Genomic DNA, 15901 nt, shown 5'->3' on the forward strand with positions numbered 1-15901 from the left:
GTCAAGTATTGCAGATGTAGACTTGAGGATACTTGAGAGCAGAAAGAGCCCCCTGTGATTACATGGTCCCCACTGTCCCCCGGAGAAAAGGGACAGGGATGGATGCTCACAGTGACAGCTTGAATTAAACAGTAGTGTGTGGAGTGTTGATAGGGGATCTTACAATTGCCACAGAAGTGTTGCTTATAGATATTACAGGTGGGGAGATGGGGGCCTTCAGGTTACATCATAACTCTCCAGGCTTCTGTCGCAACAGGCAAATTCATGGTGAAGCTCAAATCTGCCTCATGGTGCACCCTGAAAGCAACCTTACACATATCCAGATTTCATCTACCCATGTTTCATTGGAAAGTGCATAGTATGATATGTTTTATGTTCTGGCACATTGTTGTTATGCTGGCAATTAGAATCTTTGACACTGGGGATCCTGCCTGAGGTATGATGAGCATCCCTCTCTAATGGGGGTGAAGTTTGGGAGGGGCCCCTCATTCCATGTTGGTGTTACCTCTACAGATGCCTTTCCTTGGAAGAAATCTTTGGGGGAAAAATATGTTAAAGCAGAGAGAAACCACAGCTCTGAAATACAAACTCCGATATCTGTAATCAAATTAGTAGTGTGTTTTGACGCATTCCTATTTCCTCATTTACTAATCAGGAAAAATGACTCAGACACAGAAAGAAGTCTGTGTGGACTGATGTGTGTGGGTGTGCTCACCATCGGTGGGGCATATGCAAGTTCCTCACCACTGTTTTTAATGTTAAGACCTCATGGTTTCTACACAGTTTTTGAAACAGGTAAATGAGAGCATTAAGTCATTTCCCTCCATTTCCCAATGTAGAATTTGCTGATTAGGAACACAGCAAAGATAGACAATATATTCATTTAGGACTAAGTTAATGAATGCCATAGCAGGACCATGGGTGACTTTACTGACCTTAGGTGGTCTTAGGTGACCTTTAATGGCCTACATATTTAAAAAAAAAAACTAAGTGAATTTGAATCTCTATGATCTCAGAACTAGAAGCAACATGCTATGACTTCTGTAAGGAGATAGAATTTACAGTCTGTAACCCCAACATTGTGCATGTGTTTTATTGTGTATGTTATAAACACTACTTCTCCCAAGTGTCACACCATGATGTTTTTCCAAGGTGGCTGTCTGCATGCACAAGAAGTGCTTTTGTGGGTTTGATTTCCAGCCTCTGTTCTCTTAGGCTTCACATGGCCAAGTATTGTAGCAACACAGAGTAGACGTTCATGTATGACTTTTGAGAAATGCTGAGGCTTCAGAGTAAGTAAATCAAATTAATTTATTGATATTCTAATTGCAGTGTAGGTGGACTTTTCTGTCTTACCAGGTGCTCTCCAAATAACCACACAGAGAATTAATATTAATTATAAATGTTCAGTTACTAGCTTGGACTTGTCTCCAGCCAGTTCTTATAACTTAAATTAACCCATTTCTAATAATCTATGTTCTGCCCCTAGGCTCATTTACCTCCTCTATGAGATATCCATGTTGCTTCTTCCTCATCTGCCTTGAGACCCCTTAGACTCTCCCATCTTCTTTCTCGTATTCTCTCTGCCTCAAAAATCCTGCCTAGCTGTCAGTCAATCAGCTTTTTATTAACAATGAGAGCAACATATTTTCACACTGTACAGAAGAATTATTCTACAGCATTCCCCCCTTTTTGTCTAAATAAAAAGGAGCATGTTAACTTTATGCTAAATTTCTATTACAAAAATTCTCAGATAATTAAACCTGTTTAAAATGAATAAAAAGTTTTCATTTTATAATTTGTGTTATGCTAAACAAACATTATAAATTGTGAAATGAAAATATGTATCAAGAATCCATATCACATGACTTTTATTAACATTGATATTAACATATCTATTTGTATAGCTGACTACAGTCGGTTTACATCTCTATGTATTTATAGTGATTCATATATATCTTTTGAAAGGTTTTAGTAACTCATCATTTTTGTAGTTATATGTTATATATATGTAGAAGTGATTGAATATAAATAGTATAGATAGTAATGATCCTTTAGCATATTAACTGCCATATTCTTAAATATTTTAAAATGTCATACATACTCTTATCCAAAACGGGCTATGAGCATTTCTGATATATAAAATTAGTATTTCCTATTCTTAAGAATCACAGAGTTGATGCTGCTGAGATAGTTCAGAACTGAAGAGTGATTTCCCGATTTTCAAATCACCTGAATTGTTTAAGCCATGTTGAATGGCATAAAACCAGGTGATCCCACACACTCATGGCTTCTGCCATCATCCATATGCACAAGGCATCTCTCTTTCATACACATGTACACATGAACTCACACATGAACAAATGCACACATGAACACAAGCACACACACACATAAAACATACACAGCAATAATAAGAGTCTGGAGAGATGGCTCAGTGGTTAAGATCACTAGCTGCTCTTGCAGAGGACCCAGGCTTAGTTCCCAGCACCCCCATGCTGGTGCTCAACCTTCTGTAACTCCATATTCATGGAATCTGTCACTGTCTTCTGGCTTGCAAAGGCTTTAAGCACACATGGCACACTTATAAGCATGCAGGCAAGGCACTCATATATATAAAATAAAAATAAATCCCTCAAATCTTATATTACAATAAAAAAAAACCAAAGAATTGACAAATGGAACTTTTGAGATTTAATGACAATATATTTGATATGATGTATTAAATATATAGTATTTTAATACAATATAATTTATAATTGTTTAATTAAATATGTATTTAGCTAAATATAAACATTTAATTTTTGTATATTTACATATGTGCTTGGAAAATATGTCACATATGCATATGAGTTAATGCTATTTATTGTGAGATTAAATCTTTATCTTTAGATTTTTAGATAGCATGTATACAATGAATATGTAGTCATGTATATAGGCACACATGCATGTGTGCACACACATATGAACACAAATACACACAGAGATTCCCAAGTCAATTATATTCTGAGTAAAAGCCTTTTTTCCTTATTTCTGCCCTGACATCTCTAATTTCATGCAAAGAAATCTAGATGTTTTTGTGTAGTTTTGTCATTGCTATGAGAAGATTATAGGGAGCATCCTTTAGTGTCTTTTTGCATGAGTCCTGACAAGCATTCACAAATCCTGAAATCAGAGTTTCAAGTGCCCAAAGTGACTGGGGGAAAGTCCAGACTGGAGCCCTTGGCTGTGTCCTTCCCCTGCACTCTCTTTGTGGATTTGACCTGTTCCCACAGGTCAGTGCAGGTAACAGGCAGTCTCCAAGTCCTGAGGTACATTCTTCAACGTATGTCAAGGACATGACAAGGCTGTTGACAGGTCACTCTCAAGGCTTTCGTGAGATGTTCCCTGGTGTTAATTTCATTAAGCTCACAGGGATTTTATATTTGACCGTGCTTATTTTCTCATTGCCTTTGAGCAGTAAAGAAACACAGTGGTTTAATTTGAAGATACATATGGAAAATATGTCCTGCAAAGGCGATTTGTGAGCAGGGAGGGTAATACTGCTTGCCTCTGCCTCTGGCAGCTAAAGAGATCCAGGAGGCAATTATGTGAAAAGAGCAAGTACCCAAGTGTGGGCCAAACAGTCTCTATCTTTGTTATGTCATCAGGGCTCATTTGTTCTCCTTTGTGCTTCTCAATAATGTAGTTAGGGAATCATATTAAAATTTAAAATATATCTTAAATTCATAAACCACTATAAACTAACACATTATTTGAAGCATGTATCAGCAGAATTTTAGATAAGAGAGCATGGAAATTTTTCAGATATAAAATGAATATAAAGATATTTACTAGGAAACATGTTTAGTAAACATTGCATTAACATATGTGGTGAGAAAGAGTGTATTTTCATCATTTAGGTGTTTGGAAAACTAAGCCCTTGGCTCTCATATGACAGAAAGTTCTATAAGTCCAACTGGAGATCCGATAATAAGAAGTCTTTGATGATCTAAGAAAAGCAGTGGGTTTATGACAATTTATTTCTGTATAAACTACCCCGTCAACCTGACAAGAAACTAATAAATATTCCTCATCAAATGGCAACAGCTCTTACTGTACTAATTTGCATGGAGGCAGTAGGAATTTATTGAATGCTGGTAGACAGAAACCAACCCCTGGCATAGGTTTCAAATATTCTACAGGAACAAAAGGAGAACCCCTATGTGCCTTGTGTGGTGTTATGGCTTCATTGCTATGCTCTAATGAACGTCATTGGGCTACAGTTTTACTATCATTAAACCAATCACATGGTTGTTTCAAAAAGAGGCCAGGTGAAGATCCCTTTGATGAGATGACATTCCATAAAGTCCTTTAAGAATGGGAAGGCATTATTTATTAGTGTCTTCCCTGTTGATGAGGAAAGACAAAGGCTTCTGTGCCTTAAGAAAAAGTGGGCACGCTTATTTATTTCAAACTCAGAAGTGTGTGTTCTATTGTGTCTTCCCCCACCCCCCACCCCCAATACACATTCATGAACAGGCTATCACTCATCAAAAGGGCAGGGAAAGAGTAGGGACATTAACTGCTAAGAAATCTGAACTAGAATATATCCCTGAAGATTTTAAATGGGTAGTTTGTCCCAAAGTTGATCCAGCAGAAATATATCTGAAGGTCACTAAAGAAAAGAGGGTCAGTGGTTAAAAAACGAGCAATAATATTAAGCCACAGAGTTCACCATGACCACACAGTGTGAACTTATGAAAATGTCTCCTATTCTAGATTATTTATTTCCATGATAAATAAATTTTAACTTGGAAGGATGCCCTAAAGGGAGACTTTACCCTTGGTTGCCACCCAGCATGGAGACAAGGGTTGTCGTTTGTGTGTGTCTCCCTTGAACCTGGGCTTGTAAATGAAGAGAAATTTAATGAAAGGGCTAGAAGGAACCCCAGAAGCATCTTTGGTTAGAAATGAGATGACAATGCCATTCTACTTTGCTTTTTAACCCTCAGTACCATTTTATCATTGTTATAATTTATATAAAAGAAATGTGACTATTGAAAAGATGTAATTTTTCATGAGTAGCTCCATTTTAGTTTGCAAAGTGATTGAACATTTAAAGCCCCCCACCTGTATCCCTTCAGTGTGCTCATTCTGTGGAACCTAGGTTCAGGGTTGTCCTGGATAGCTTAGACTGTAAACTCCACATAGCCTAGAGTCATTACTCCATCGAGGGCTTGTCTAGGTCACATTGGCCTATGTCAGAGTGTTGGGGGACTGTCTTTATTGATAATTGGCATAGGAGGACCCAGCCCACTGTGATAGGTACCATTACCCTAGGTTTTTTGTTTTGTTTTGTTGTTGTTGTTGTTGTTGTTTTTTCAAGACAGGGTTTCTCTGTATTGTTTTGGAGGTTTTCCTAGCACTAGCTCTGTAGACCAGGCTGGCCTAGAACTCACAGAGATCCGCCTGCCTCTGCCTCCCGAGTACTGGGATTAAAGGCATGTACCACCAACGCCCAGCACCATTCCCCTGGGTTTTATCAAAAACTATTAAAGCATGGTCAAGCAAGCAAGCCAGGAAGCAGCATCCACCATGGATCCTCTTGTGCTCCTTGACTGAGTGAACTCCCTGGCTATAGCAGTCTTGCAATGTTTGGCATGGAGCCCTGCATCCAGATTTCTGTCTTGAGTTCTTGAGTTCCTGTTTTGGCTTCCCTCAATGATGAGCTGCCCCTGGGACATTTAAGTCAAATGAATTCTTTACTTCCCAAGTTGCTTTTGGTCAGTGTTCTCATCGGAGCAACAGAAAGGAAACTGAAACTTGGTGAGTGGTATCAAAATTCTGGTAGTTTGTGTCTGTCCAGTGGGTTTTAATGTGAAAATCTTGTGGAGTAAAGGTCAAACAATTTTGTACCTTGTACTTGGAGACTCTCACAGTTAGCACCTGTTGACTTTTGCATGATTGCTGTCATATAATTATTTATTATTTTGTTAGTACAAATCTCATCTCCATTAGCTTGTGTCCAACCTCCCTTGTCATCAAAGCAGGTAGCTATACCATGGCATCCTCAGTGGCTCCTTCCCTGGTCGCCTGCTCTAAGTTTGTGGTTTGTTCCGGATAAGTTCAGTGTTGGTCTTAACTGCTATTCCCAAGAGCAGGACACTTAATGGGGAAGTATATTAAACTGCACGGCATACCTCTCAGTGCTTTGTAGCCAGCTTTGCTTGTTAATGCAGAATAAGTCTGATTTAACAAGCTATGGAAAAGCCATTTAAAACATATACAGCAATCTAGGAGATGCTTCCATCAGTGAAGTACTTGCCTTATGAGTAATAGAACCCAAGTCTGATCCCCAGAACCCACATTAGAAAAGTGTTAGTGATGGTAGTGTTTGCTTTCCAGTGGAGGAAAGACAGCAAATTCCAGGCTGATAAGAGACCCTGTCTCTGAGAGCAAGAGTAATGTAGGCAATGTCTGAGGAGTCATGAAGGGTAATGCCAGACATTGTCTTTCAGTGTCCACACAAATGTACACACAGGTTCCCATGCACCTGCACACATATATACACCTCCCCCAATACAGACTCACAAATAATTATCTATATTATCACAATCTCTACATTAAAAATCCCAAATCCAGTCAAAGTTTATACAAATGGTATCATCTGTAACCAATCACTCACTTGCAAATTCAGCTTCCTCTTATATATACACAATCAAAGTATATAATAAGTCTCCCTCTATTCAGTATTTCAGTTTTGAGTTTTAACTCTTTTGACCGGAATTTAAAATATTTATTGACATCTGTGGCATGTGTCTCTGAGACTTGGAAAGATACGGTATAACAAAATTAGAGTTAAATGGTATCTATGAGGCTAATTACTCTATTTTGAAAATGTTTCTCTGCAGCTATGGGGGCTCTGCCTGATGGAAGATTATCCCCACATCTCTTTGTTACTGCCATAACCTCTTCAATTTTGAGAAGCACTGCTTACTTATAACGTGGGAAAATGCTGCGCAGAGCTTACTGTTGGCTGGACCATACCCTGACTGTACCCTGCATATTCCACCACCTTGTCATAACACACATCTTCCTCTGTTTCAGTTGCCTGTAGCTTACCTCCCCATATGTGTAACCATCTACCGTATGCAATCAGTTTTTTTTCCCGTTTTCACCCTGTGCTCCCAGAGAAGTTCAGTGAAGCCTCTCTTCCTCCTTAAGGCTTTCAGTGCTGTCACTATAAGATCAAGAAGGTTCTCATCTAACTTGGATGCATATATCCATTCTTCCAGTTACTTCTGAATACGGCCCTATATGAAATTTTTTTATACCGACTGGAGAACTATAAGTACACTTTTTATAAGCCTTGGCTCATCCATTACTTTCTGTTGCTGTGATAAAATACTGTTACCAAAAATGACCTAAAGAAGTAGATCAGTTTTGGCTTGCAGTTCCAAAGGGAAGGTCTATGATGATAGAGGAAGTATGGCAGCAGGTACTTAGGCCAGGAAGCTGAGACACCACACAAGGAGAACAAACAGGAAGTGGGGTGAGGGTACATACTCTCAAAGCCAGCCCCTATTGATGTCCTTCCTCCACCAAGACCCCACCTTCTAAAGGTTCCATAACCTCAGCAAATAGTGCCACCAGTGGAGGACCACGTGCTCAAGCACCTGGGCCTATGAGGGGCATTTCTCATGCAAAACTGCTCCTTGGGGCTGTGGTTCTGACAGGTTAGAGAACTGCAGACAGAGAGGAAAGATCCTGACCTGGTGAACTCCTCCTGGCAAAACTCTGGGGTTTCTATTCTCAGTGGGATTAGGTCACCCTGGGACCAGCCAGAGCTCTTCTGTGGGAGGGACTCAAGTCAAGAGGGACTCTGTATGAGGGACTTAGCCAGAGGCAAAACATAGTGGCAGTCACATGGCCTCAAGATTTGAAATCACTATTTCATCAGATAATCTCAGGGAGTAACTAGTGGGCCATTTGTACTAGTTAATATGCATAGGGTACTCAATAAAACCACAGGCTGGAGGAAACCAGACCTTTGAAAATTATGGGTAATTGCATATTTACATCCACAACTGTGTTTATATATATGGGTATATAGTAGCTGTATTATAGTGATAGCTATGTTTATGTCTGTATGCATGAATATTTATCTATATGAATGTTTATAGCTGTACTTACTATAGCTACAATTACATCTACTGTCTATACATGAAGAGAGTTGTATATAGATATATATGTACATGTATATGAATATATTGGATATATTTTATATTTTACTAGTTTTAGGCATTTTAAAAACACAGGTTTTAGGCATTAACTATTTCCACACCCCAAATTATTGGTCATCATCCATTTGTTAATATTTTTCTCTTACCCACTCAAGCTTCCAAACACTTAGCAATAACATTGCCCCCTCCTTGCCCATAGCATCCCACAGTTTCTATTCTCCTTATGAATTGAGCTTCTTTTCTTTGGCAAGTTCTCTGTGTCCTTAGATGAAAACTCAGCCTCTAGTGATCAGTGTTCAGTGGAGTTTTGTCATTTCTTTTTCTTTATTGTTTGACCCTTTTTGCCCACCCATCTTTGGGTAGCAAGGGCACTGACCATTTAGGGCCACCGTGGCACTGTACTGTGGGCTCTTCTTGTGTAGGCAACAGAAAATGTGTCTTCCACAGCTCTCCAGGTAATAAGTGTGGGGAGTCAGCAGGTCTGTTTTCCACTGGGGCTGCTTTTCCGTGGCTGCTGATGGCTGTCCCCCATAGGCTTCACTGTGATTCTGCCCTCACACGCACCATTCCCAACTCTACCAGCTGTATTAGGATTTAACTGAAACATCATTTCACGTTACTTACCTCCAAATAGAGGTGCACCACCTTGAAGGACTAGGGTTTGTGGTTTCAGTCCCTAGCTTGGGTGGGCTTCATTGAGCCACTACATGGATGTGGGATCCACTTGTTTTTAAATTATCCTCTTCAAGAGAGGATACTAGCTTTTCCATCTGATTTCTTTTCTTTCTTTCCCCCATTTCTCTCTTAATTTCTGTTTAGTTTTTCTTGCTTTATGCCGACAAAGTTTAATTCACTTCTTATATGAATACTCTAATTCCTTTGTAGTTACCTAGGAATTACACACAACACTCTCAAACTATGAAATCAATACCAGTTTACTATTACTTATGTACCAAACCTTTTCTCCTTATAGTTCAACCCCTAATATCATGCTATTGATTTCATAAATTATATCTTTATACATTAATATTCATTAAAAAAATTATAATTATTTTATGTATTTGTTTCTAATAGTGCAGAAAACAAAAATTGAGATGAAAATCAAAATGATATTACTTTTCATATATATATAATTTACAAATTTGTGTGCCTATATTTTTTCAGATATATTTTTCTATGTGTTTACTTTTACGGGCAAACTAATTTTCAGTAGTTTAAAGTCATATCTAAGGTCCTTTCATTTCAGCTCAGAAAAATTTCATTCATAATGAACTACTTTGCCTTTGTTTTGTCTGAAAATGCCTTAAATTTAAATTCTGTGTCTTTTCGGAAGGATAGACTTACAGTGTACCCAATTCTTGCCCCATGACTGTTTCTGCGTGTATTTCTCATAATTCTCTACCAAGAAGGGATCCTGCCTTTGTGTTGTGCTCCCTTCAGTTTTGTCTGTGCATGGCTTATGTTTCTACCCTGTGATGCAGCAATGGAATCACCAAAGCCCAGGCATGGTGATATCCAGAGTATAGAACAGATGGGCTCTAATACCACACAGGGATCTCTCTGAGAAGTTGGGGACATACCTAACATCCCACTAAATTGGCAGGATCACTGTTAAATACAAGCCCACTGTTAAATACATTTCTGACAAGAAAAAAGATAAGTGATAAGCTCTTGATTGGATAAGACCGTTTATGTAGGGTGCAATGGATGTTGGAGTGCTATCCACTTCATCCAATATGCAGATGGTCCTTAGAGACCGTTCTATGGTGTTGGAAACCCAGAAGGAGTCTCAGGAGACTCAGGAAGGAAACTGCACACATATACAAAGGCGTCATTCCCATGTCAGTTCAGTGTAAAGCACATTCAACATTTAAACTTGTATTAACTTTATTAGACTATATATTTTTATAGTCTTGCTTGTTGTCACCTGCACTATTATCCACGGGGAGTAGACAACACTGTCTTCTTCATAGGCACAGGCCTTTTACCTAGTCCTATAAACTGGCCCAGCACAAGAGCAACTGTTAAAAGCAAATGAGCTTCTAATTAAATTCCCACCTCTTTAATAGAGGAAAGAACTAAACCAAAGAGTGTCACCATCCTTTCATGGACAAAGGTGTCATTGATTTTCAAGAGCAGAGATTCCCTTTAATGTAGCTCAGGTATCTCCAGTGTAAGAGAATTCACTATGAGTCAGGAAGCTCTGAGTGTGTCTTGCATACATTTTATGAGTGTTTCCTTGATGGGTGTGTAACCTTCTGGCAACATTTCTCTCTGTTGTAGTGACCCAGGGAGGCGTGTCTTTGATCTCTGACATGTGTCCAGATCCTGGAATTCCAGACAATGGCAGAAGAGCAGGTTCTGACTTCAGGTAGGAAACAAGACAACGGCTTGGAAAACAGGTTACATTCTAACATGCATCCCAGGCCTGTCATTTTATCTCACTTGTCCTGATGATGGAAAGTTGTCATTAGTTAAGAAGCTGCAATATTTGCAGAGCTCTAAACATAGTATGGTGATAATTTCCAGTACCCTGACAAACTTTGACTCTCAAAGTATGTGAAAAAAATTGTCTTCTCATATAAATTTTCTCATATATGTGTGTGTGTGTGTGTGTGTGTGAGACTTAATAGTCTAATGCTTAAAAATAAAGATCACAAAAATGTTATTATAGACTCATGATTATTGCCTCAAATATGCTTTTAGAGTGACAAATATTACTGGCGTTCAGTGCCATTTACTCTAAGATGCTGCCCTCATCATTTTAGGATTATGACAAGCTGGAGACCCCTCTCCAGCTGCTGTACCATGATGCAGCTGTGATTAGAAACACTCCAGAGCTTTGAATTTCCTCCTGTCTCCTAGAAACCTAATGGTTTTCACCTTATGTGACGGGCCTAGTAAACAAGAGTAATCTGAAGAAAATCGAGAGTGAAGGGCATGAGAAAGGAGTTTTCCTTCCTGTAATCTGCCCATTTGTTTGAGAGACAGGCAGAATTAAGGCTTCTAACCTGGGCTGAAAAGCTGTGCTAGCCATGCAGAGGGAATCCCATGGGTGTTTAGTGAGCCTGGCACTCAACAGTGCCATTAAAGAGGATGGGGAACTGTCTTGTCTGTGGGATGGCTGTCACAAAGTTGATGGTATTGCTGGAGTTTCTGTCACCAACTAGACAGTGCTGTTGCCTGGGTGAGTTTTAAGGAAGTGTTTATTTCATATCCTAGTCTGGGAAACTGAAGGTGAAGAGGCCACATCTGGCAAAGTCCCAAAGTGTGACAGGCTATCAAATGTGAGATTGGGAGCCTTATTGAATGAGGGTGTCTGGGCGTCTTCCCCCCATCCTGTGTCTCTCTTCTCCCTCTCTCCCTTTCTCTCTCTCCCTTTCCCCCTCTCTCCCTCTCTCCCTGTCTCTCTCTCCCTTTCCCCCTCTCTCCCTCTCTCTCTCCCTTTCCCCCTCTCTCCCTCTCTCCCTGTCTCTGTTTCCCTCTCTCCATAGGAAGCCATTAAAATCCCATCCCTGGACCACCCTATGATTCACCTAACCTAAACCACCTGCCAAGTCCTACCTCTAAAGACCACAGCTAGAATAAGTTCTCACCCTTACAGTGGGAGCTTGTGTCTAACCTACACCGTCCATGCACACTACCACGTCTGTAAACAGTGTGCTTTTGTAGCAGAAGAAACACAGTACATATGTGGCAGAAGGAGCCCCAGCTGCATAAATCTTAGACTCTGACTAACAGAGGGTCAGGTTTAGATAGTACTTCTCTGAGAAGATCCTGAGGCAGTGATTTTTATTCAAATATGTATATATATGTTAATTTTCCTTGGTTTTTGTTGTTGTTGCTGTTAACTTGACACGTTAGAGTCACATGGGATGAAGGAATCTCAACTGAGCAATTTCCTTCCTTAGTTTGGCCTGTAAGCAGATCTGTGGGTATTTTCTCCAATGTTTGATGAGGGAGGTTCCAGTTCACTGGTGTCATCCCTGACCTAGTGATCCTAGGTTCTATAAGACAACAGGCCAAGCAAACCACGGGAAGCAAGCAACACCCCTCCATGGCCTCTGCATCAGTTCTTGCCTTCATGTTCCTGCCTCAAATTCTTTCCCTGACTTCCCTCAGAGATGGTGTACCATTACACAGAAGCCAAATAAACCTCTTCCTCACCACACTGCAACTCCACTCCATTTTCTTTTCATTCAGTGTTTTATAGAAACAAAAAGGAAACTGGAGGAGAACGAATGGCAAGTTTTTGCTTTGCTGGACTTGACCATGCTGTATAAGAGAGTCTTTGTTAGGATTTCTATTGCTGCGATGAAATGAAACACAATGACACAAGCCAAGTTAGGGAGGAAAGTGTTTCTTTGGCTTACACTTCTGGCTCATAGTCCATTATCAGAGGAAGTCAGGACAGGAACTCAAACAGGGCTGGGTCCTGAAGGCAGGAGCCCAATGACTTACTCCCCCTGACTTGCTCATCTTACTGGGTTATAGAACCCAGGACCACTGGCCTAGGGATGGCACCACCCACAATGATCTGGGCCTTTCCCTATCAATCACTAATTAAGAAAATGCCTTACAGCTTGACTTTATGGAGTTGTTTCTCAATTGAGTTTCTCTCCTTTCAGATAACTCGAGCTTGTGTCGATCTGAGATAGGGAGTACTGGGAAAGGATTTGGGGGTTTGGCCTGAAAAGGTCATTGAGTGCTCTAAGCTTAATGAGCTGCAGTGGAGGCTCAGAACGTACGACTGTTTGGAGAGGCACAGATGATTGAGGCCCAGCTTGTGAAGCTTCAGCGGGAAGCAAAGACTCTGCTAGGGCTGTTCAAGCGATATTTTGTGTTAGCAATCTGAGGAGGTGAAACCTGTGTTTCACTGGGACTGTAGGTACTTGTCAGTAGAGGCAGGAAAATTGCCTGTGAATAATTAATAAGATGCCAGCATCATTGAGGCAAAGTCTTCTTAGAAGTATTTCAAGGTCATCACAAAGAAGGGGAGGGGGCAGCAACTTGCCAGATAATATGATGCCAGTACCACATGGTGCTGGTTTAAAGGCACGAAGTCATGGAGTATAGGCTGGACACTACACAACAGGGTCAGCAACTCTCTGAATAGAGGCCAGGATGGCCACTGATGAAGGTGCAGCCTCCATTTCAATAGAGACTCTTGCAAAGGGAAGATGCCAGAATCACAGGACAAGGCCAAAGACAGGGTTTAGAGTACAGTCAACCTGTGCTTATAGGAGAAACTCTCTGTTATGGAGGACAGAGATGGAGAATACCAAACTGACCCAGCCTTTCTGGAGTCCCAGATGCTTTACATCAGGCTGTTTATGCTGTTGTGTTCATTTTCATTTGATCAGATTGTAACTCTGTCCCACTTCTTCTGTCTTAGAAAAAGAAAGTATGCAAAATTAATATTGTCATCATCATCATCGTTATTTTACAGAAGGCCCATAGTTAAGAGACTGTGGATTTTTAAAGAGACTTTCAACTTTTAAAATGTTCAAATTTCAGAGTTTTATGTTGTGATATTAATTGCCTAACATGTGGCAGCAGGAAGCCAGTGTGTATGCTAGGGCAGTCAGGGAAGGAAGACAGAATCTGCTTCTAGAAAACCAACCGTCTTCTTTTTTAGTGTCTTAGCTTCACCAGGTGTCTGTATTGTTTATATTTCTTGAAGCATGCAACAACCAATACTATAAACCCTTGGAAATGGCTGTAAAGGAAACCTAAAGAGTGCTTTGATTTTATTTTGAGATTTCATAGGACTTTATTGCCCGACATTTCTTCAAAGAAAAAGACTGAACTTTTGCTTTCCAATTGTGTATTCCTTTGCTTTGCTTGAATGAGTGTCCTGGAACCTTATGACAAGGTTGGTTGGGAATGGGCACTGTCTATGGCTTCTTTATTCCCCAGTTGAAGAGGAAGGAATTCTGATTTTGATCATGAGTGTGATTTCAGCTCTGAGTTTTCCATGGTGACCTTTATTGGATCAAAGATTTAGTGATGTATTTTGTATTTGTTTGGAATTTTTAAAACACAAGTGGATATAAGATTCTATGAACTGTTTTCTAGATCTTCAGAGATGATCTTGACTTATTTGCTTACATTGTTCAGTGTGGTGATACATTGGTTTCCAGGGTATCAACCTCGGATTCAATAATAAAATTAATATGGCCATTAGGTGTTAGAATCTTAAACATCCTATCTTTTGGTGTCGTGGAGGGAATGAGGCTCTCATGCATGCCAGACAAGCATTTGCCTGTAGGTTATATGTCCTGCCTGACATTTTGCTTTCATGCTGTTAGATTTCACTTCAAAAAGTTTACCTGTATCTTATAGTTTCAGGATGTATAATCCTATAAGGGCTTTGTCTGGTTGTGCAGTCACAGTAATGCTTATTTTATAAAGAATTAATTGGGAAATCTTTCCTCCAGACTATTCTAGAACAGTTTGTGCATAGTTGGTGACGGCTTTTTCTTAAATGCTGAGGGCATTCACGGATGCAGCCACCAGGAGAGGGATTTTCTCATGAAAGGTTTCCAGGCACCCACTTAGCATCTCTTTCACGCTCACATCTCCTTTTGCTACTTGTTTACAGTTTATCCCTTTCAGAGAATTTTAAAGTTTCATCCAAGTTGACAAACACACTGACAAACCTTTCCATGGTGCTTTCTATGCTCTTACCCTGAGTTTTGAAAATGTGTTTGATTAGCATGTCTATAAGTAATGATTTTTAGTTAGCACATAACCTTAGATTCCATTGTGGAATATTTCAGTCATAGTGTATTTTATGTTGAGTCTCCATCCTCATTTGCATCTGCCCCTTCGTACCTTCACAGGAATTTCGTTTTCATGTTGCAGGTGTTACATTACCACCATTCTTCTTTCTTGACACCTCCTTTTCTTTGTGAGAAAATACAACCACACACACAGACAGACAGACAAACACACACACACAGACACACACACATACACACACAGAGACACATACACACACAGACACAGACACATACACACACACAGACACACACACAACCATGTGTGAAACAGAGAACATGTAGATCTTTCCTTCTGAGTCTGGGTTATCTTGCTTAATGTAATCTTAGCCAATGGCTTCCAGTTTTCTGCCGATTTCATAATTTAGTTTTTCTATGTGACTGCATAAAATTCCACTATGTTATATATACCATATTTGAAGAATTAGATATATTTATATTCTATTTTATATGCATGAGCATTTTGCTTGCATAAGTGCATTTTTACTATGTGCATGTCTGCTGCCCTCAGAAGGCAGAAAGAGGGCATTAGGTCCTCGGTAACTGAGTTACTATGCGGATGCTGGAAACTGAAAATCCGTGAGCTCTATAAGGGCAACTCGTGCTCTTAACCGCTGAGGAATCTTTCCTGCCCCTGTACCACATTTCCTCTCATCTGATTTTAGGGGTATGGATATGTGGGTAGATTCCATTTCTGAATCTTTTACATCAATAGTGATGTCACAGCTCAATTTCCATTTATTCAGATTTCCTGCTTTGATTTATTGATCTGAGAAGTGCTGTGATTGATCCTCTAAAGTGACAACACTGCTTTCACTGCATTTTCTGTTTCTTTAGCTGCAGTTTTGTAGATTGGGTCATCATTCGTTCATGGATTCTTCTTGTCTGTTTGTC

General features: G+C 39.8%; 1 protein-coding gene across 1 annotated transcript in view; it reads left to right on the top strand.

Annotated features, from left to right (window-relative positions):
* Csmd1 (CUB and Sushi multiple domains 1) overlaps window positions 1-15901 on the top strand; it is a 1489308-nt gene that overhangs the window by 1053045 nt on the left and 420362 nt on the right. The window contains exon 8 of the mRNA XM_005082604.4: window positions 10509-10596. Within this exon, the coding sequence (XP_005082661.1) occupies window positions 10509-10596 (88 nt within the window). The remainder of the gene's footprint in view (window positions 1-10508; window positions 10597-15901) is intronic.

The sequence above is a fragment of the Mesocricetus auratus genome, unplaced genomic scaffold (assembly GCF_017639785.1).
Source record: "Mesocricetus auratus isolate SY011 unplaced genomic scaffold, BCM_Maur_2.0 Super-Scaffold_100031, whole genome shotgun sequence".
Classification (NCBI taxonomy): domain Eukaryota; kingdom Metazoa; phylum Chordata; class Mammalia; order Rodentia; family Cricetidae; genus Mesocricetus; species Mesocricetus auratus.